Source organism: Gambusia affinis, linkage group LG22 (genome assembly GCF_019740435.1).
Source record: "Gambusia affinis linkage group LG22, SWU_Gaff_1.0, whole genome shotgun sequence".
NCBI classification, from domain to species: domain Eukaryota; kingdom Metazoa; phylum Chordata; class Actinopteri; order Cyprinodontiformes; family Poeciliidae; genus Gambusia; species Gambusia affinis.
In genome coordinates this window covers 14,690,795-14,713,815 of record NC_057889.1, presented here as the reverse complement: position 1 = coordinate 14,713,815, position 23,021 = coordinate 14,690,795, and the positions used below count along the sequence as shown (strand labels likewise).

At 37.0% G+C, this 23,021-nt stretch overlaps 1 protein-coding gene across 1 annotated transcript in view; it reads right to left on the bottom strand.

Moving 5' to 3' along the window:
• Positions 1-601: 601 nt before the first annotated feature.
• syndig1l (synapse differentiation inducing 1-like) overlaps positions 602-23,021 on the bottom strand; it is a 32,775-nt gene continuing 10,355 nt past the window's right edge. Inside the window, exons 3-4 of the mRNA XM_044106894.1 lie at positions 10,552-10,689; positions 602-3,083 (exon numbers count right to left, since the gene is read on the bottom strand). Of these exons, the coding sequence (XP_043962829.1) occupies positions 2,925-3,083; positions 10,552-10,689 (297 nt within the window). The 3' untranslated portion in view covers positions 602-2,924. The remainder of the gene's footprint in view (positions 3,084-10,551; positions 10,690-23,021) is intronic.

Sequence of the window (23,021 nt, the reverse complement as noted above, 5' to 3'; positions counted from 1 at the left end):
TATCAGGTAAGAAAACAAAACAGCTTTGACAGAAAGGAGGAAAATGTCCTTAGCAGTGACTTCGCTGATGAGGATGACGCATGTGTTCACTGAAACTTGTAGATCCAGAGTTTTTGTGGTGACCTGTGGTCCAATTGGGTTGGTGGCTTTAAGAGCTGACGAAGCCAGCCTATTCAGATCAGCAAAACTCAGACAAGCTTTGACAAATAAAATGTTACAATCAGTCTGCATTGCGCTGTAAATCTGTATCCGTGTTTCTTAAAAAGGCAACTCAAAGCTGGCTTTCATTTAAAGAAAACGACTCTTTACCTTTGCAAAGGTTTTTGTCACAACAAGCAAAACCAAAAGTAGCTTATTAGTGAAATTAATGTGGCTGTGTTATTTCAGGGTTGTTCTCTGGGGAATACACCGCAAAGCTTGTTTTATAGCCTAATTGTCTGGAGCAAAGAATGCAGTACCTGTGCAGAAAATGTAACATCTAACTTCCTGAGACTTCACCGCTCAAACAGTATGCCTGGTTTCTAAGCTTCAATGCACAAGAGTCAGTTGAAATGCCAGAGAATAACAATTCAAGTCAGCTAAAATTTCTTTGTGTTTCCAGATTATTATTTTTTTGAGTATCCATGAGAGTTATTGAAAGAATGACAGAAAAAATGATGAAGCCTCAATCGGATCTCACTCATTAGTGGCCTAAAACTATGTTTTCAAATTGTTTTTTTTTTTTTTTTGTTACTAGCTGAAGAGTGGAATTTAGATTCAAGAATTGTGCAAGTGTGGTCTGTTTTACAGCAGTCTAAACTTTTATCTGACATAGAAAAACAAGTTATACTGTCCAACCAATCATGCACTGCAGTATACTGCCGGTATAGCAGGACTCATGCACAGAATAACAGATTAGAGCAAAATTCAACGCTGTCAGATGGCATTTTTCCATTTATTCATGAAAAATATGTAAGGCATTCTTTTAAATGATATTATCTACATGATTTATAACCTTCCTGTCAGCTGTGCATTGGTAAGGGTTTGTTTTAAATATTTTATTTTGGTCCCTAGAGACTATTGAGAGTAAATCTCAGACCATGTGAATAACTCAAATCTGTGCTTCTTACATTCTTTAAAGTGAGATTAGTGAGGACTCCTTCATAACCACAGGAGACACAAATATTTGGTCTTCCATCAGGTGTGGATGTGGTGTTTGGACACTTCCTCTGAGGAAACATACAGGACTGAGGCACCGATATGTATTTTTGTGTCAATTTAACACTTTAAAGAGACGAAAACCTCTATCAACATCTTCTATTGTACAGTCTCTTGAAGGAGTAACCATCTAGCTTTTTTACATTTTGTCATTTCACAAAACACAAACATCATTGTATTTTATAGGGATTTTGTATGACCAACGTTAATTAGCACACAAAAATAAAGTAAAAAGGAAACGATGAATGTTTTTTTTCTTACAAATAAAATTCTGTAAATGGTCTAGTATCTTTGCAATCAGTACCAATTCCTGTGATATACATAAATATAAACTAGTACAGCCTTTTGCCTACAACTGCTCTGTGAACTCTAGAAAATTAGCAGCATCTAGAAACAAAAGTAGGGAAGCTTTTCAGCCAAAGTCCCAAGTTTTCAACATTGGACATGGTATTTTTTTAACTCATCCAAAAATGTAGAGAATAGCACAACTAAACAGCCATTGCTGTCCTCCAAGAGCCCTATGCAGAAGCTACAGAGGTCAATAAGCCAGGTGTTGGTTTCTGTTAGGAAGACAACTATTAATTGTGCACTCCACTTTAGAAATCCATTCATTTTGTAAAAGAAACAAGAAGAAAACCATTGCTAAAAAGTAATGTATTTTCCCATTAGCAGTTTGCCAAAAGCTACGTGGGATTACAGCACACGTGTATTAGAAGGTCCTCTGACCTGAAGAGAGCATATTTAATCATGTTGGCAGAAAACTAGCATTGCAAAACACTCTGGACATGCCATCCCCACCTTGAAAAGTGGTGGTAGCATCGTACTCTGGGGAAAAGCTAAATACACCAAAACTCTTGAGACTGGGGCAGATGTCCATCTTCAGCAGTACAATGACCCCAACCATACAGTCAGTCCTAAATTCAAAAGGTTGTTGCATAAAACAGCTCAGCAGATATAAAATACACTTCTTTGTGTTGGTCTACACATAAAATAACAACAAATTACAATGAAGTTTGTGTTGGGACATGACAAAAGGAGAAAAAAAAAATTAAAGGATCTTTCTCAACACTATCTGGACATTATGCATTTATACTTAATCTTATTCCTAGTTTGTGAGGAAGTCAGTCCAGTACAAATACCAATAGTTTAAGCTGAAGAGTCAAAGACCAAGGTGCTTTCATAGCTGGCATACCTGCAAGACAAGTCTGCCCAAAGACGTTTGAGATATAACATTAGCTGTAATAAATACAGAGTTGGTTTAAATGAGCATATTATTTCTTAACCGTCTTTAACGATGGTAGTGAGTTACTTGATTTCTGAACGATATTCCCTATTTTCTCCTTTGGAGCTCAGTTTAGGAACCTGGGAAGATAAAATCCAATCAAAGCCAACAAGGATCAAGTCAACCGAACGCAAACAGAGCTCACAGAAACTTTGTCATCACATCCATGGAGTTAAGAACAGCCAAGTAAGTCAAAGTTCTCTTTTCTCCCCTGTGCCGCCATCATTCCCCTGAAGCTTGACCCGTCTCTAGTCCTGGACACCAGAGCGTCTTTTGCAGGAGAAAGCAGAAAAGAGAGAAAGGTGGATGGAAAAGAAAGACAGAAAAAAAACTGTACATCCACGTAAAAGTTTCCTCAAAGTCTGCAGGTGCAATTCTGTCTCCCCAGAGGGGGTTTGTTCTTTTCCCAGGCTCCCAGGAGGTGATGGAAAACAGGGTGCTTCTGCTATATGTGTCCTGGTTTAGAGAGGTAGGCAATGAGAGCTACCACCACTCCTACATAAACACCGGTGCCTATAGTGATGGCTAGGGCAGCGAGGAACAAAGCCCTCCGGGAGGCGATGTTGGCCAGTGGGAAGTCTCCTTTGTTCACCGCCTTGGTGGTCTGGAAAAGAGAAAATGAAGGAAACCAGATTGAGAATCGGGTTTATTTGCCAAATCTGTGCACGCCAACAAGGACTTTGACTCACAAGGGAGACATTTTAAAAATAATTAAAGAGGAAGGGAAATTAAAGTAAATGTTTTTTATTGTAAATATGTATGCAGAAGAGGAAGACAAGGTTGAAATAGTGTAAATATGCAATCTTTATCAGAGAGTCACCCTGGGGAAGAAATGACATATGATTATTGAAAATATTGCCCTATAGTGCCGACCTGAAGATAATAGTCTAAACAGTTTGTGTCCAGAATCTGTGGGGTCTGCAAAGATGTCAACGGTTGTCTTCCTGACCCCAGACCTGTAGAAGCTCTGGATAGAGGGAAGATCAACCCGGAAGTAAAGTCTTTAATCGACCCTATTCCGAACACTGTTGACGGTAATTCAGTAGTAACTTTGTGTTTTCTGACATCTGATGTGAAGTGGATGATTTTTAAAAAATTGGAAAATTAAGGGTACGAAAAAGATGATTTGCCACAAATGTGACTTCAATCAAATAAAAGTGCAGTCAGTGTTCGTTTTATTGTCTTTAAGGGAAAAAACTAATTTTGGCAACAAAGTGTAATGTTAATTTTTCTTGTTTTATGCTACTACTTTTTATTTAAAGCAGTTAAGGTAGCAGGTCATTTTGTTATTCCAGTTTAGATCCTGTTTTTGGAGCTGTTCCAATCTGGTTAGATGAAATCTTTCAGTTTTAACAAAACTTTTGTTAGACTGTCCTCAGATGTCCATAATTTAGTCACTTAATGTGTTATGATGTGTTCATCGTCAGAGTACTGGCGTGTTATGAGGAATTGATAGGATGTAGGAAGGAGGAATTACTCCATTGTGTTTTCATTCACTGTCCTTCGCTATATTACTTCTGTTTGGCTTAATTACAGTACTGCAGACACATTTATGCATTTGTTGTCCTCAGCTGATGAGATCCAGCAGGGTGAAGAGTGCAGTTTGTCGTTAAAGAAACCGTAATTCAACGTGTCTGTGTATTAACACATGGGTCAGACTGCAGTGTGGAAGCAGAGCCTCCAAGTGCAGGATGTCAGCGTGGGAAAATGACCTTCAATATTCCAGACTTCATTTCCACAACAATGTGTGATGTTGTTGAAATGAACAACATCACACATTTAGATGATCTCATCCTAGTGATGAGATCAGCCTCAGGGTCAGACGAACTGAGTCAAAATTAAACCCGATCTTTTCTAGCGGTGTATTTCCTTATTTTAACATGGGCAGGAGTGCGTCTGCTAACTACTTTATGCTGGTTCTGCCGAGAAGCTCAGGCGTCTCCACTGTGTCGCTGATATATGTATCTTGATATAGTGCTATATTAAGGACCACAAACAAAATTCACTCGTAATCAATGTTTTGATTACAATACCATACATTTCACTTCATGTACATAGCTAAATAACTTCTATTTTACTGTCATTCCTGCACTTTATATTTAATATTAATATTTATATTTTATATTGTATTTTATTTATTCTGGAGTAACCTCATTGGAACCTCAAAACATTGTCCTGAGCCGTATGCAACGAAATTTCGTTATGTATACACCCTGTGCATACAAAATGACAATAAAGTCTGTCTAAGTCTAATGTTATTTGTTACATATAATAAAGAGCAAAACAATAACGTAAAATATGCTACAGTACAATGTATCTTGATACACTGCTAATTATCTGATCCATTAGAGACATCTATAATTGTCTTGATTAATTGAAAAACTGTTAGATGGTATTTTATCACACAATCCATTCAACTGGTAAGACATGCGACTGTCATGTTTAGCCAAAATTTAGTGAGGAAAAACCTTTCCTCATTAAATAATGAGGAAAAGCAGCAGAACTTATTTTATTCTCAGCCGAAAAACATCTGCACACACATGTGCGATCGTACATAACAGTACATAACAGACCGAGCTAAACAGAGGATCCAACAAAACACCAAGAAACACAGTTGAACCTAAATACAGACAGTGAGAACGATCAAGAAACCAAAAACAGCTGCGTCAGTCAGCACCAAAGGTGGAGGGAATTAAGGAGAAAACTCAGAACAAAAACTAGAATCATGACATGGATGTCTTAATGTCCTGCTACCTTTCTGAAACTTTAAAAACAACAACCACAATTTGATCCAATCACTGTTTTGTTCTTCATAAAATATGTTGTTTTATACACTATTTGTACAATATATGACAATTTTTAAATAATGAAAGTGGTATTGTATTATAAAATCCCAGTAAAATGCACAATATTGCACTACTAGCCTATTACTATCTTTCTGCTGTGAGCCGCAAAATTTATTGTGAAGACTACGAAGTACAAAACTAAGTAAATAAAAAATAACAATGCAGGTGTGAAATTCTTGGATCTCCTTCTCACGTTTCAGTTTTGGTGTATTCAAAGTTTAACCTGTAGGCGGTAAGCCTGTAGCCCAAACCCAGAATGAGCTGCTCGCAATGTTAAAAGAACACAAAATAACATTTAATAGAATGTGATTACAGTTGTTTTCACTCCCAGCATATGCAAATTTGCGACTTATGTATTAAAAGTGAAATGAGCTCTCACTGTTTTCCACTGAGAGCTTTTCTATTATGCACGACCATGTCTTCAGAAAACAGCAAACCAATTTAGAATGCTTTCACACTAAAACAAGAACACTTTGCTGCTGGCACAAATTGTCATGAAAAAATAAAGGACTCAGTAGGCACTTTGTCACATTCAGTAGCGGACTGTGTGTTCTTCCAACTGGTTCAGTGTTAAGGTCAAGGAATAATTTCACGGAAGACTTAATAATGCAATACAATGCAGATCATGGCTGAAAAACAAAATTTCTTAAGGAAATACAGACATGCAACTGAAATAGACAGTTATCTTTTTCAGGTTTTTTTTTTGTTGCCGTCTAGTAAAGCTAAATCCTGAATATTACCAAAACAGCAAATAGTTGTCTCCATCAGTGTAGAGTTGAAGCAGACATTCCTCTTTTCTATCAAATGAATGAAATCTAAAAGGTTTATGAGTTGACAGAAGATCAGACATGTTGGTGCACTCTGAATATGCAAAGATTATAGCTAAATGAAGAAATGCTCTCATATGGCTTCATAAGATTAGAACTGTGAGAGACTAATGGTGCATGTCAATGTGAATGTCAGGATACCCTTGAGAGCAAAATGGTTAGAAAGCTTCTGGGCTTTATCTGCACAACCTTGACAAAATTACTGAAATGGGGTGTCATAGGAAAAGAAATGATAACATCTCAGTCTTGGCTGCATGGAGGCTCTCTCTGCTTTGCGCTGTCAGACGTCAATTCAGGAGCATTAACAGGTTTTTTTTTTTCTTTTTGACCAAATGATGTGCAAAGCGGAAGGTCTCCGTCTCTCATGCTCACTGTCCCGACTGCCCTTAACACAGACATGCAGACAATTTAACTGCTCAACAATAATTAGCTCATTCATTTTCATTCATTATGATGACTTGTATGCCATAATCTATCTTTGGTGGAGTTATATTTGCATAATCAAGAGGGGAATCACTGCTGCTCCCACAGCTCCACACGTCGGTCCACGGCTGTGTCAGAGATGAGAACGAAATCTATCCGCACCAAACACAACCTGCACTCAATTAGTGTCAGATTAATTATGACTCATTGCTAGTTTACAATCTAAAGTCAAAACAAAATTTCTTCAGGTAACCAGGGTACTTAAGTTATTATCGGTTGTGCGTGTTTGAGGCTTATTAGTACAAATCCTGAATTCAGAAAAGCATTACAAGGGATTTAAAATGTTTTCTTCAGCAAACACCAATTTAGCTGTTTGGGGTCTGTTTGAAGGAACGGATACAGACAATGTCAGTGTTTGTGCTTGCCTATATATCCTGGTGCCCTTACTCAACTTCTCCCCAGAAGCTCTCCATTTGACTAAACACAACCTTCCAGTATTGTAGCATGACTATCGATCGACCATATGCAGACATTTACAGTCAATAACAAGTTTGTTTGTTGACGTCCTCGTCTAAATGGTGAGGCTGATGTGCAATCATTGAAATCTTTGGAATTCCTCATCTTTCTCTGCTGCTCTTGTCATTTATTGACTAAAAGGCAATCATTTCTTCAAACTATGTTTGGAGAAAGAAACAAATGTTGGCAGGTGGTTCTTAACCATTCGTAGGATTCATTGTCTCCCAAAAATTACATGAAAGATCTGAAATGTTACTTTAGTTTTTTGAGTTCTGATCCCAGTGCATTTTGATGGGTTATGTAGAGGTGTATTTCTATCAATTTCCAGTTGATATACCTGTACAAAATCAAATGTAAATTTTTTATTTTTATAAGAAACTAGCCAATAATCTCAGATTGATCCTGATCAGAAGGATGATTTAGTGCAGGGGTGGGCAATCCTGGTCCTCGAGGGCCGGTGTCCTGTAACTCTTAGACGTCTCCTTGGTCCAACACACCTGAATCCAACAGCTGAATCACCTCCCAAGTGCAGTCAGGTTCTCCAGAGTCCTGCTAATGACCTCATTATTTGACTCAGGTGTGTTGAAGTAGAGATACATCTAAAAATTGCAGGAGACCGGCCCTCGAGGACCAGGATTGCCCAGGATTGGCTCAATTTATTATTTCACCATAACAAAAAAAACATGAAATGTTCACATTTTTCCTGCTTATTCACAAAACAGACATGGAATAGTTATTCGATCATTTAAAAATAAGGTTTATAATTTAAACATTAGACCACATTTTAAAAGGAACATAGGCAATAGTCCAGGGAAATTTTCCCTGACTTTTTGTCTGTACTCAGTTAAAAACATTCAACACAGTCAAATACGTTTAAATAATATACACTTTCTTCATTGGCTGTTCTTCCTAAGAAAAAAAAGAAGGAAATTAAGATACAGCAGGGAGTTACTCAGCTATGACATAAAGTAATTTAAAACTCCCTCTCTGTTCTTTCATGACAGCTCTACTTGATGCAACTTCTACAGCAGGGAGACTGGCAGAAAAATCCCCCGTACCTAAACACTGCCACAATGTTCTCATAATTGCTTAGGAAGAATCAAATTAGCTCCTGACAAGATAATTCACTGACTGATTTGAACTTCTTGCCTCCAAAGATAAGATGGTTAAATGTTCAAGCTTTATCATCTAAGGCAATTTAGGGAAATGGCTGTCGAGCCGCAGCAAATGCACGGGTACAGTGCCTGGTTTTAAATTAGCTTTTGTGAGCACGTGGGTGTGCTAATGATATCTCTTAAATACGTTATCTCTTTGTCCTGCTGACGATGCACGGAAAAGAATCGGTTAGCGGCAAGAAAGGACTGGTCTTTGTCTTCTTTATGCAACACGGCATCGTTCAAGCTGCTTCCTGAAAACCGTGGGAGAGGGAGGAAGTCTAAGCCGACAGACATCTATTAGAGGAGCCTTGCTTTTGTTACTGGTTAAAACTCAAATGCACAGGGGTCACAGATGTGTAATACGGCAGATGTGAGTTTTTATAGCTCAACAGTAAATTTCGATATGAGAATGTGGGTCAAAAATCCATTAACTCATTTAATAATTTATTGTAATTTCATATTTAGAAGCCTTTTTCCTGAATGACTGTGGTTGGTGTAGGAATGCTTTTAATGGTCATATCACTGGACGAAACTGGGACTAGTTGTTGGTCTCAAAGTTTGCTACCATTTTTAAAACGGCTTTGAAACTTTACATTTTTTTTAAATACTATATTTTTGTTATGGTTTGCTTCCAGAGACCCTTCTAGAGTGAGAAAAGGTTGGATTAAAGATTTTCCAACTCCTTTGCATCTTTTATCGCAGTCACTCTTATCACTTGTTTTAATAAAAAATGTAGCCATTTCCCTCCAACGTCCTGGTCTAGAAAGTGATCAACGTCATTCTTAAGGCGACGCTTTTTTGAAGGTAAGTTGAGATGTCTAAAGTTTACTGCATTATATTTGATTAGCAGAGTTTAAGTAAATAACAAAGCCAATAGCCTAGCTGCTTTTAAGCCAGTTAGTATTTGCTTTTAGTGTTAGCAAAAAGACAGTTTTTGTTTACGTAACCTAGTGTTTAAGCTAATTCTGACATTAAACTCAGTCTAGTGGAGAGGTGTTTACATGACTGGGAAGCAACCAGAAATGGTTAGCACCTCTGGTATATTGTCAATCCTTTTCATTCAAAATCCATACAAGTAAAAATGATGTTAGTGTAACATCAACTAACAAAGTACTAACAGAGATAGTTGTAAAAATATATAAATATGTAAATTTTTTTTGTTTGTTTGTTTTCCCACAAACAAAAAAAAGATAGAAGCCAAAGAGTGTATCTCAGAAAAGGAAGACTATGGTGACATTAGTTGTAGGAAGGTTTTAGCTGAGGATGGTGAGGCAGTTTAAGATGTTGAAGAGGCTAAGCATTTGCCATCTGGGAGAGCTTAAGAACAAAATATAAATTTTTATTGGTAACATACACAGGTCAACTGGGTAAATCAGGGTGGGCAGTTGGTAGTGAAGGTTTTATCGAGTGTAAAGCGTAAGCTGCATGTAGAGATTGCAGAAGAAACAAATACTGAAAGCAACAGTTTGTAACATTATTTTGATAACAGTATATAGTTTTCACCCAATAGGAATGATGTATTTGTTTGTCAATGACTTAAAAGTCTAAATGCATGTTTTCTATCAAAGTGAAAATGTGAAAACTCTTTCTTTAAAGAAATTAATAAAAAATTTTTCACTGCGAATGTCTAGTGAGGCTATCATAATGTCTACGTTAAAGAGTTACAAATGCAACATAATTGTGGATTAAAGAAAGAAAACTTGGATACTTGGACACCTTTTCCAACTATTTAGTTCTCTAACCTCCTGCAAAGCAGCTGAAACAGGCCTGTTTAGTGTTTCCGAGAGCTCATCATTCTTAAACACCGTGGCACACCTTTAATTGGGTTCATCTTTAATCCTCTTGAAAACGGAAATAGTTCAAAGGGTTCTTCTCACCTAAGGATTTTGAAAGCCTCCTTTCTTGGCGTTCAGAGATAGAGCCTTAAATGTGATTTATGAACTCCCACTAAAGGAGGCTCTCATCGTGTTTACAGAGCGTCAGGCTAACAGATTGGCCTTGAGTTGATGATGGCTTGCTTAATAAAAATTGGCCTTGCATTAGGACTGTCAGTTGCAAGGTTTTTACTGGTAGTGATGGTTCCTAATCTTGTGGTAAAGACTCACACTGCAAAAAAAAACAGGAACGTGCATGTGAGTGTGTACACACTGATGAATCTATGAAAATGTGTATTTTCTGTGTGTTTGAAAGCACGAAATGTTAGACCTTGACAAACAGATGCTGCATCATTCATGTGAAACGGACCGCAGCTTTAAAGGCGTGTGTGTGCGTGTGTGCGTGTGTGTGTGTGTGCGTGGACTCACCCCCTGTGAAAAGTAAAAGGCTGCTATCCCCAAAGGCCAGAAACAGCAGAGCATGGAGAATATAGCCAGGCCAAGGTGGTCTCGTGGTGGGACAACTATGAAGTTATCTTCGCTCTCACTGTCACTGGAGCAGTCCGTCTGTATAGAGGACAAGGTCATAGCAGACTTCCATTACAGGCATCATCCATAGACATATTTTACAGCTCACAAGCGGTGGCATGGCAATAAACAAAGAGGTGTGTCAAGCTAACAAAGCCATCTTGCATTATTCATTCTGTTCTGGTAATAAAAAGGTAGAAAAAAAACCCAAGTTGGGGCATTTCAAAAGGGAAGAACGTCAAAACAGCATAGAAACAGTATTCAAACACAAAAACCTTTACACTCACCCACATTGTTGCCTAATTATTTACATGGAAGCTTGTTATTTACACTTAATATCTTGAAAATGCCATTGAAATACTTGCTCCTTCTGGAAAATACATACTAGGTTTCTGAGTTTATAACCACTATAATAATTTGTAAATAGTTTTTTTTATATATATTCATGGTCCTGCAGTGGACAACAGCCTATTCAGGGTTGAGTATTCATGAATTTACTGATTCATGGATTTTCTTCTGTGCAACACGACTCAATTTTCCACTGTAATCCATTTTCCCATCCCAAATCTTTGTTTCATCTTCTATCAGTCTAACTTTAATCTGACTAGACTAAACTTAGACAGCTTCTTGACTATTTAATGGTGAGCTTGTGTCAACTTGTCAGACCTACAGTGTTACTCTTTAACGTCAATATTATAAAAACATATTTTTAACATATTTGTTTGAAACTGACATTATGTCCTGACAGCATAACATGAGCCTCCTCCCTGTGGTTCTACTGTCATTTGCAGAAATACACCAATCAGAGCGAGGAGGAGGGTCTTAGCGCTGTCAATCAAGCTCATCTACACATTCCTCATACCACAAATTATATGAGATCTCTAAATTCTCCATGCACTTTATTGAAGATTGTAGTAGTAAAAAATGTGAAAATATATATTCAGGACACTTTATTAACTGAAGTTAATAAAACAGACACAAACTCCTCACTGCTGAACAATAAGCAACACACAGTGATATGCAGGCCCATATCTCAAATTTGCTTGCTTTCATTTTTTGCTACATTGTTGCACACCGCATCAACAGATGAATGCAGTTTGGATATTTATGGCTGATATCTTATTAGGTCTACAGAGAGAGAGAAAAAAAAAGATTTTACTGTAAAAAGTGACAGATGGCAGATGGTAGCCTCTCTCATTACAATAACGTGTGAATAGGTAGCGGTAATTTTCAATCAGACTGGGTGAGGGAAGACTCTCCATCCTTTGAGAAGTAAAGTCATTTGTGTAATGAGAAACAAAACATGTCACTGTATGCGGGATTGTTTGCTTCCACCAAATGTCACAGCTCATATTCATGGCGTTTTCGTGATGGCCCATTAGGTTTCCATTAGTTCTGATATATGCAGAAGCCCACATTTTGGCTTCTAAACAACAGATGGTATCAAAAAAGGATACGCTTGAAAGTATCCTCCATTTCAGATGTGAAAAACTTATAAATCAAACACACCTCCAACCCTAAAGCTTTATGAAACTATTTCACGCTCCACACAATATTCCTCACATGGAACTGCAGTGCTTTCAGCAAAAAAAAAAAAAAAAAGAAAGAAAGAAAAGAAAAGGATTATTATTCTCTTTGGAAGGTTGCAGATTCCTTATCCAGAACAAAAAATTATCAGTGTGTGTCACTATCGACAGATCCATAAATTTTGACCGTGACATCTTCTAATGTACTCACATATCAACAAAGGCGAAACAAAAACCAGAGATTTATTTTCGGTGGCTGCAGTATTGAAAGGAAATTGCAGATTGAGGTCACCGTTTCTAAAAGAGTCTTTAAGCTGCATTCTTCCCATGATCCTGTTTGAGGGATGATGCAGCAGGAGGATGGAAGATTAAAAATAAATGACCAAAAAAAATATATATATAATAATAATCAATTGAGACAAAGTAGTTCAAAATAACATTTGATAGGTTAATCAGATTGGTTGGATTAGTAAGAGAAAAGGTTGGGGAAGGTGGATAAAAGCAAGCAGCACACACAGTCTCAGTGATGGAGTCTACACCTTATTGATCCTTTTATTGTATTAATGTGGTTTGACCAAGGAAGTTTGAGTTTTTATTTATTTATTTATTAAGTTTTTATTAGGGTGCAACCTGAAGCTATGATGTAAAAATGTCTTGCATCATGATTGTGTTCCAATTTTCTCTAGCAATACAGTCCTTAGGAACTTTTTTCATATTCTTCCACATTTTGAAATATGTTTTAATGGGATTTTATGTGACAGACTAACCCAAATCAGCACATAATTAAGAAGTAGAAGGAATATAATACTGGGTTTTCAAACTTTTGTACAGTAAAAAGAGAAAAAAAAAGGTCTGGTGTGATTTGGATTCTGTCATATTTCATTGCAATTACAGCTGCAGGTCTTTCAGAGTGTGTCAAACTCAGTCAGACTGAAGAGTGTTAGTAATTATAGACAGATCCGTCATTGGATTTATGTCATCATCGCTGAATAGTTTTCCTGTAGCTGCTAAAGAAAATTATACCTAAAGTTTCTACAACCATATTTTACTGGCTCTATTTGTCCCATCTGGCCTGTTAACAGATTCCCCCTCCTGAGCTGTGGATCTCTGCAGCTCCTCCAGACTCACTAGGACCCTCTTGGCTGCCTCATTAAATAATGCTCTCTTTGTTAAGTTGGTCAGAGTAGGAGGGATGGCCATGTCCCTTAGGCATTTAAAATAATTTTCCTTATGCAGTTTATCACAATCGACTACTTAATCTCTGTGCCAATAGAAGAAGATTGCAAAACTATCAAACTTTAGGTCATTAAAGATTTTTTTTTTTTCATTCAGCCAATCAGTTTGCTTAATACTAAACCACACTACTGTTTCCACATTTGTTCATGATGCTTGAAGGTCTTGCGATGTTCAATTTGGGCCATGTAGCTTCGTCTTGCAAGCGAAGCTACAGAGATCATCATTTAGCCAAAACTGGAATCTGCCAACCGCACTGCAGCTTAAGCTGGCAGATGTTGTTCAGAAGAAGCTGAAAATCTACCACTTTTATTCAGAGTTGAAATGGGTTTTTATGCACTCAGGTCAAAGATAGACCAGTCTGCCTGCTTTGCTCCCAAGCAGTTGCACTGATGGGAACCTGGAACAACATCACGAGACCCTCCCAAAATTCAAAGGCTTTCCAATTAAAATTGCTCTCCAGTCCACAAAATGAGAGGAGAGAATGGCTGAGTTAAAGTCGCCATTAAAGATGTTTACCATGTCTGCAAAGAAACAAAAAAATAATAAAAAATCCTTTGCATGTATGGATGCTAAATGTTTGAGTTGAGAGTTCTTTCGGAGGGGTTAAGACTTCAGACAATATATGGTGACTATAAATATAGTCATGAAACATAATGGTCTTTTTGAACAGCTGATACATAACTGGAAGAGGTCAGAAATTTGAAATACCGTAATAATGAAATGATCAAAAAGTGACTGAAAAAAGCTTGTGAAAGCCCTGAATTCGAATTACACAGTTATCATTATATAGCAGACAAATTAATGTTCTTTCAGTTGAATCTCATTGTAATAGTAGCAGCACATAGTTGTAATATTTTCATTGCATAAAGAATTAAAAGGTTACAAATGAAGGACTGTATTGAGAACACATTTGCTTCTGGCTGTAAAACTACGTGGTTTTAATTAATTTATCAGCGCATACCCACGGCCATGTGCTGACTGATGATGGAGGATTAGACGGTGGGTGGTTGAAACCCTACCCTGGCCCTGCTCTCTCATGGTAGGGGAACATTTTGGATTAAGCTTCACACACAAATGCAAGACAAAAACAAGCAATATTTGACGGCAAACATGATTGAGCCAGCAAAAGCTTTCATATTGTCCTTCGCCCGCAGACAATATCCGACTCTGCTGTCAAGCTGCGCTCACAAATATGTTAAAAGCTGTGAAAACAGACTCCTGTTGCGGTGATCGATATATTTCAATTCTTTTTTTAAAAGGAAATGCGGAGGCTAAGAAGGTCGGATGAGCACAATGCAGCTCACATTGTGCATAATGTCACCCTGCAATGGCCTAAAGCAGATGCCATGGTGCAATCGCTGCAGAGCCAGACCAGCTTGGATAATGTGTGATCAGATTTTTGCTAACATAATATGCACAGCCCTGTGCTGTTTGGAGAATAAAACAAACAACCCTCAAGAATACCATTAGTAAATGTTTGCAGAGGAAGAGAAGTTCAACTAGCAGAGGAAGTTAGTAAAGCAAGTGAAGATCTGGCTCACGGTTAGAGATGACTATAATTCAAACTTTTCAGACAGCTCATGAGCAATTTTATGAACCAATTATCTTCTGGGAACAACGCAATTATCTTTCATTTTCGCTCAAATGAATGTGACACATGATTTCAAATCAGTCTCACAAACAAATTGTACTGTTACGGGTCATGAACCTGCTCTGGGTTTACAGCAAAGCAGAGCTGTTTACACATTTCCCGTATAACTTTTAATGAGCATCTGTGTGCTGCTGCCAATCGGTCACCACTACCAGAATGTCCTAATAAGTATGAATTCAGACATTTATTCCAAACTGTGTGGTAAAAATATGAAATGTTGCCAACAAGTTGCAAACAGATAATTGATAGCTTCATCACTTAGCATAACCCACTGAAGGGTTTGATTAATTTGAATATCAGGAAAGATGTGCACTAATAACCCCAAAGGTTTCAAAATGTGGCCAGACATAAGCAAGCAAAATGACTCTACTTTATGCCAACTGTAGATTCATCTTATGAGAGCTTTACTTTCAATTTAAAATACGGTGGCCCTTTGTATTCAGCAAGTCTACAATAACCTTAGTTCACCATTAAAAGAATCAATCTGCTGTATCATCATTGTTTTCAGTTTCACTTTGCTGATTCAGCCACATAAATTCTTGGGGATTTTATGCGGTTGAATATGCAAAGTGCGGCAAGCATTAGTATTTAGCTGCCCTGCATCAATATTTCATAGGAACTCTTTTCATTGTAATTATAGTTACAAGTCATTTGCAGATTTTCTAAGTTGTCATATTTTTAGCTCTTTCCATCTTCCGATAAAGTCTACTCTTCTGCCCTTGCTGGAAGAAATGTTTTGCGTGGTTTGCAGTTCTTCCTTATATTTCAATTTTTGGATGAAGAAAATTCTTCACAATTCCCACAAGATTGCTATTCTGCCTGCTGTGCTTCTAGGTTCTTGTGATGCTGTGTGTTCACCAATATTCTTTAAAAACAAAACTTTGAGGCTTTTAGCGAAAAGCTGGATTCCTATTGACCTTAAATTACACAGAGTTAGACAAATTTCTTATGTTAATCGATTCGACTGGATTTCATTTAGAGCAGGGGTGTCAAACTCCAGTCTGCAAGGGCCACTGTCCTGCAGTTTTTAGATGTGCCACAGGTACAAAACACTGGAATGAAATGGCTTAATTACCTCCCCATTTCTAATGGCCTAATTAGGTGTGGTGCAGCAGATGCACATCTAAAAGTTGCAGGGCAGTGGCCCTCCAGGACTTGTTTGACACATGTGATTTAAAGGTATCAAAGAGAAAGGATCTGAAAACATGAATGCCAAAATTCTGATTTTAATCGCTAAATTATGTTGAAACACCTCCAGGGTATCCCTCAGCCTGGCGGCCCTCCAGGCTCTACTGGTGCCCCCACCAGGCATAACATTGTTAATATATTTAGGTTATTTTTTAATGATTGCCTTTTATAAGGAATTATAGTTGGTATTTAGGTATTAATCTTCCAGTCTTCCAGAAATGCATAACTATACACTGATATTTTCAAATTTCCTGTCAGGTTTAAACATTTTTTAACTCAAAAACACGGCGGGTGGCTGGATGACTGCTGTTGCACCCTGAGCACCCGGCTTAGCAAGTTTTTTAGGAGAAACCCTGGCCTCCATCACGTTTCTTTCATTATTAAACAATACTTTGTTTTGGTCTGTCACATAAAATCCCATACATTAACATAATAGGAAAGTAAAGAGAAGCCATTTAAACCAGCGTTGCCTTTTCAACCTTTTTATTATGCAGGAGCCCAGATTAGACACTTATTAATTGTTATACTGTATGGAAGAACTAAGATAAAGTGTGCAGTACGGGCTGGAGGCAGAAAGAAACCTCGACAACCAAAGGCGATTCAATTAATTGGACGAATGCATAAGCAAAGTTAATGAGAAAAATTCGGATGCTAAGTCACATTTTCAGCATATTTGCAGGGACAAAACATGGGATGAATCATGCGAAATGACACAAATTATGCATATTATTCGATGTTTCCCTATGGCGTCTGGCACTTGCTATGCCTACATCTATTAATAAGCTATTTACAGAACCAGCAGCTATTAGTGTCTGTTCTTAATAGTCTCTTCCTTATTCTATTACTGGTCACTCAGAATAAAAACAATCATTGGCGCATCCAGTCCAGCAACTACAGCGACGCCGCACTTGAAAAACAACATCAATCCACACCCACCGCATCCCAACGACACAGCAGAGGAGCAATCACTGCTGAGATCCACACTTTAAGGCCAATCTACATCATCATGTTACAACATGATACACACATCATGTTTTATATTAAAAACGTGACATGTACATTTATCATGCACTACAAGTGCACAAGCATAAATCTGATAAAATGTCCCCCATCCTCAGGCGTTTCTCTCAGTCACAGAGTGCGTGGGCTCACGATAATAGCATCTCTGTCTGCGACGTAGTGCTGCTGTCTTCACAAACATGCAGAACAATCACTGGAGACCTGCTACCCACGATGACTAATGAAAAAAGATCGTTTTTTTTTTTTCCCTTTTCACTACCTTGTGGCCTCTCTTTGACAGGTGTGCAATTTGGGATCATGTAATGAGGCATCAGCAGGAACCGGTACCTGGTTAGCATTCATGTTGCGCTATTTGAATGTTTTAAAATGCAAAAGCAAATGTTGGGTTTGTAGAGGAAGTAAGCAGAGGTGGGAGATGAATAGTTACATTTACGCAGTAACATTTACTTGAGGAATGTATTTTTATGTGTACTTCAACTTGAGTACCATTATTTTTTAAATAACACAAATCTTGCTTGAGTACAATTACTCAATGCTCCTACTTTTAAACTTATATGACTTCACGTCAACAGGGCACAACAAATTATGTGTGACTGTAAAAGTGGCTGCACAAAGTCAATTCCAAGTTTGCTGTAAAGATGTCACTTTTATCTAAAGTGACATCTGTGCTGTTACGCTAATCAAAACTGCAGCTGATTTAAAATGTGAAATATATGCACATAGTGGGATTTAAGTACCTCTTTCAGTGGACATGAGAAGGAAATTCACATTATACTGTTAGTGCTTGCAAGTTTTGCACATGTGGAGGAGCCTGAATTCTTTTGTTTGTTTCCTGGAGAAAGGGGAAACAGCTAAATTCATCTAAATCCAACAGAGCATTTACAGAGCATCTCTTCTTTGACATATTTTGAAACATTTCTATCATTTGTTTAACTGAAACACGTCTCCAAAAGGCGTAAAACTCTTTAGTTTTCAGGTTTGAAAATCAATTTCAGAGCTCAAGTGACCCCCTTGACTTTGTCAAGCTCTAGAAGAAAAGTCTGAGACTGTTAAAAGATTTTGCAGGAAAGTAAGGGACTAGCTCACACTGTGTGAACCTTGTGAAGAGCGAACAACTGGCGTGCAGCGAACTAGAGAACGGCAGCATTTTAAATTTAATGTAATCATAGGCAGCCACTTTCTCTCACATATAGATTAAACGAATAATGCTTGTAATCGACTCGGCCTCGATCTAACATTCTGCAGAGGGTAGCGGGATGTCACTGATATCTGTATAAAAAGCCAAACCCTCTATTAATCCGACACACAAGACAATGATTTCAACATTTTAGTGCTCATGGTGCAGAGTGAAAAAACAGTAGTGGAAGTTGATTTTTATGTTCCACCAATGCATCACATGCTGAAATTTCTTTCTTAGACCGCCACCCACTTCCTCCATTATTATTATTATTATTATTATTATTATTATTATAGTCATGGTTCTGATTACAGACGCTGTCAGTGAGTGCCAGCTGGAGATGGGATGTCAGGGATGTAAAAAGTACAGATGAAAGTAAAGTATTCTGGCTAAAGTATTCTGTTCGCATGGTGGTGACAATTTTAAAAAGACAAATTCTGACTGGGAAACTGCTTAAATTGATAGTTTTAAAATGAGTTTCTGTGAAATGGTTAGATGGAGTTAACATCACATCTGCAGATAGAGTAGATAACTCTCTTTGCATTTTCATTTTGTACTAATTCACATTCAGATTGAATGTAGCATCTATTCCAAGAACACTATTTTATACTGTCTCACCACAACCAGCCTAAAAAATTTTGAAGCAGTTTAGCTGAACGCCACTTTTAAGCCATCTTCACATTTGCAATGGACAATTAGCTCAAGAGAAAAAGGATTTGATTTGTGCAGGAAATGAATGTTGGAGGCTGTGTGCAGCCAATCATTTTCCTGCAGAAACACAAACTGACAACTGAACTCTCATAGAAAAGCAAGGTAAGGATAAAATTGCTTTTTGTCTTTATACCAGTTCATTATTATGTCAGGTAGTTAGTCTGACCTGATATGAAATATTCTCAGAACTCGTTGTTATACTTGAATCTTCTACTACCTTCATTTACTGTGTACATAACCAACAACTTTTGCAGAAGTAAAAGCCAAAAAAGACATGAGAACTAATTATGGTTCATGAATTTGTGTTTGCATAAATAGCCACAATTTATTTGAGAACTGAGCTGTTTTATTCTGCAGAAGTCTGATTTAGTCTTAGAGACGCAACAGATTAGCTGTTAACCTCAACCTCCGGGAATATTAATCTGGATTTTTGCTGAAAGATTTTTAAAGGCAAGTTTCATAGGAGAACCTTTCCAGAATATGAAATTGGGTTTTGTTTGCTTGGTTTTTACTGGTATTAGTACATATGCAGTAATGTCATTGTCTAATATAAGATACAAAACTTAAGAGCGTTAGTACACTTTTCTGGAGAGATCCAAATCTCTAAGACAATTTCTTTCACTAAAGCAAAGTTCAGCACAATGCACACAAACTGCCCAAGTCACCTTTCATTCGCTTTTCTCACTCAAATTTCTGACAGACTAGACCTTCATGTACCCTCCCTTAAGCTATTGCGGTCAATAAAACTGTCATCTGGAGATTTGTCTTGCCTTTCTTACACTGTCTCAGCATTTTCAGAAGCCAAAAGAATTTCACAAATTGAAATACAACCAAACTGATCTGAAACCACAAAACTGACTCAGTGGAAAAAAAAAATATATATAGAAAACAGTATATTTGTGATGTAATTTGAAAACTGCATAAATAGAAGTCGATATTACTTGAATCTATTAGTCACAACAATTGCAGACACAAAAACCAAATATGATCATGGCTTAATCATGTTGCAACAATCAACTATGAGCAAATATAATGTTTTCACTCTTCCTTTTATCTGACATGAATATTACTTGTAAAATATCAAACTCTTTTCAGTGAAATGCTTCTTGGATCTTGGAACTGAAATGGCCGGCTGATGTATTCATGTGCGAGCTGCGTTCTGTAAATATATAAATATAGGCATTTGTCCCCCCAGAACCTTATTCTTGGTCCATTGGTTTTTGTTTCTTCAGCTGATTTTTGTTGGTCTGCAATTAAGCAGAAACATTACACAGTTCTAACCATAACCATATACTGCTTAGCAAAATCTTTATTTCAATGAGCACTTGGCAAAAATATTCTTGTGGGATGTTTCATTCACTCTGAAGACAAAAATAACAATATTAATTGATTGTAGAGGAATTTTTCTAGGAAAAGACAAATATTGTTCTTTTTGCTTATCCATAACTGTATATTTAAAGAACTTATACATATACTAAATACGAAAAGTATCCCTGTGCTACTAAAAGCTTAGTTACTGCTTTATGTATTTCAGTATGCTTTGTAAGGTGCTGCTTCCAGTGTATTTCTCAGCATGCTGTAACATGGCTAACGTACTAAAGCAGTTATTTACCCACTGTGCAACAATGCCACTGCAACACTGACAACATTTCACAATTCACTGCGGCAAGTTCTGGCAGTACACATCTTTTGTGTATTGACCCACAGAAATAACAATCCTATGAGGAATCTAACCAAGCAAATGCCACCTCCTTGCTTCAGAGAAGCGTTTTTTTTTTTTTTTTTGTTTTGTTTGTTTTTTTGCATCCATAGTTGCCCAAAGGTCCTCATGCTCTCACCTGCCAATGCATACTGAGGCTACAGCTTGATGGAGACAGATGGTGGTTCATTTGGCTGAACTCCTGTGCTTATTGTACACGTGTTAAAGCGCAGGCTGATGAAAAGCAGCAGGTAATATTACCTTGGTAGTCTGGCATGGAGACCTTGAAGTCTTAGGTTTGCTGAATTCGGAAGAAAAAAATTAATTGTACTGGTAATGCTCTTCAAGGAGGCCACGGTGTGAAACAAAGGCCATACATCTTAAAAAAGGTTTTGCTCTGAAGAATTTCAGGAATGTCTCCAAGCATTCCTCTTATCAAGTTTTCAACGGAATCATAGGTCTTTTAAAATAAATAAATGTGTAAAGATTAGTTAACAAATAGTCACATAAAATGAAAAAAATAGACATTAGAAAAAACATCCAAACAAAATCTGGAGACAGAAAATTCACCTATAAACAAAACTGAGTTACATTCTTCAAAAAGCCAATAAATAAAATAAGATTTTGAAAATTTTTACAAAAGTTTGACATCTTAAGGCTTAAATATTAACATGCTAATTTCAGAACATATACATGCATACATAGTATATTTGTATGTATTTTTAATTTGTTAATCATTTATAAACTTTTCTATATTATTCCTGCTGTTCAGACTTCTTTTACTATCTCAACAAAAGGTCATGATGAAATGTTTGAATAAAAAGGTATTGTGAACATAAACTAGTGAATTCCAACACATCAACAGAAGTTTATCATGATATATTATTAAAACAATATTCCTTTTCCCCTTTACTGATTCTCCCTCAGGCCTTTATGTAATTTACTTACCACTTTGATTTCATTTACTTTAGTCTCTGTCTTTGAATAGTAAAATTGAAGAAGACTTAATTCCACTACAGCCTTTTTCCCGTTAATTCTTTTAGCTATTTATTTTTTCATGATAAACTGGAAACAACATCTGTTAGTTACAGATAAAATAAAGGAAGACTGCCCTGCAGCACTTCAAACCAGTTTTCTTGTTATAAAGTGGTGTGTTCCCAACGTTAGTTTATAGTGCAACTCTTAACAGCACCCTCTTTCAGTTCTAGGGTTTTGTGTATCGTGCATATGGACAAAATGAAAGAGCTGTGTGTCAATGACCAAGCATACCTCATGATTTATTCAGTTTGCAGGCATTTGATTCGGCACAGGTCTATACACAGAATTTCAATAATGTTGAAGTCTGAAGTTTGACTTTGTGTGAATGCCTTTTGTTTTTCCAGTCATAGCTGTTGTGTTTGAAACCATTGACCTGTTGAAGACCGAGTTTCAGTTTAGCCGTAATGCACATGGCTCACTGCATGGCTAAACATCAGAGTCATGCACCCTTAAAGCTGTGTGCACAATCTTTCTATATCCAAAAATATATATTTTTTAATTTAGCGTATGTATATGTCAGGTTTCAACTGCATGTGGTTTATATGAAGCAATTATGTGAAATGATAGGCTAATAATTTCAATGTTATGCCCATTAAGTACCTCAGACACTCTCAAATCAATTACATGGTGAATAAAGCAAAAATATTTAAAACAGAGATATAGAACATATAGAAAACATAGAGAGAAAAAGAAAGCCTTTCTCTACAAGGACAAACATTAAATTTACTCCAGTTACCATTAGGGGAAGGCAAAATGTCTACAATGCTGATTTAATCAGACTGATAACATGGCCATTCACCAGGCAGAACAATCTTTCTTGCACAATGCCTTCAGAAAAATCAGCAAAAAACTAAATAATTAAAAAAATAATAATCAAGGGATATAATGAAATGGCAAATGAATTCCTGGGAGCAAACTGTTTGCAAATATGAAGTTGAGAATGTAGATTCATAGTAAAAGTATTTTTCCCCCCCCCAAGTGCTAAATCTCAACCACAGTGCATCTCAGAAGACAGGCTTTCTAGTCTCAGATCTTTGATGTTGTCAGACTGTGAGCAGGAGAATTAGAAACACCTTGAAAGTGTCATTTGTTTCCTACTGGGCCTCTACATAATGACTCCCAATG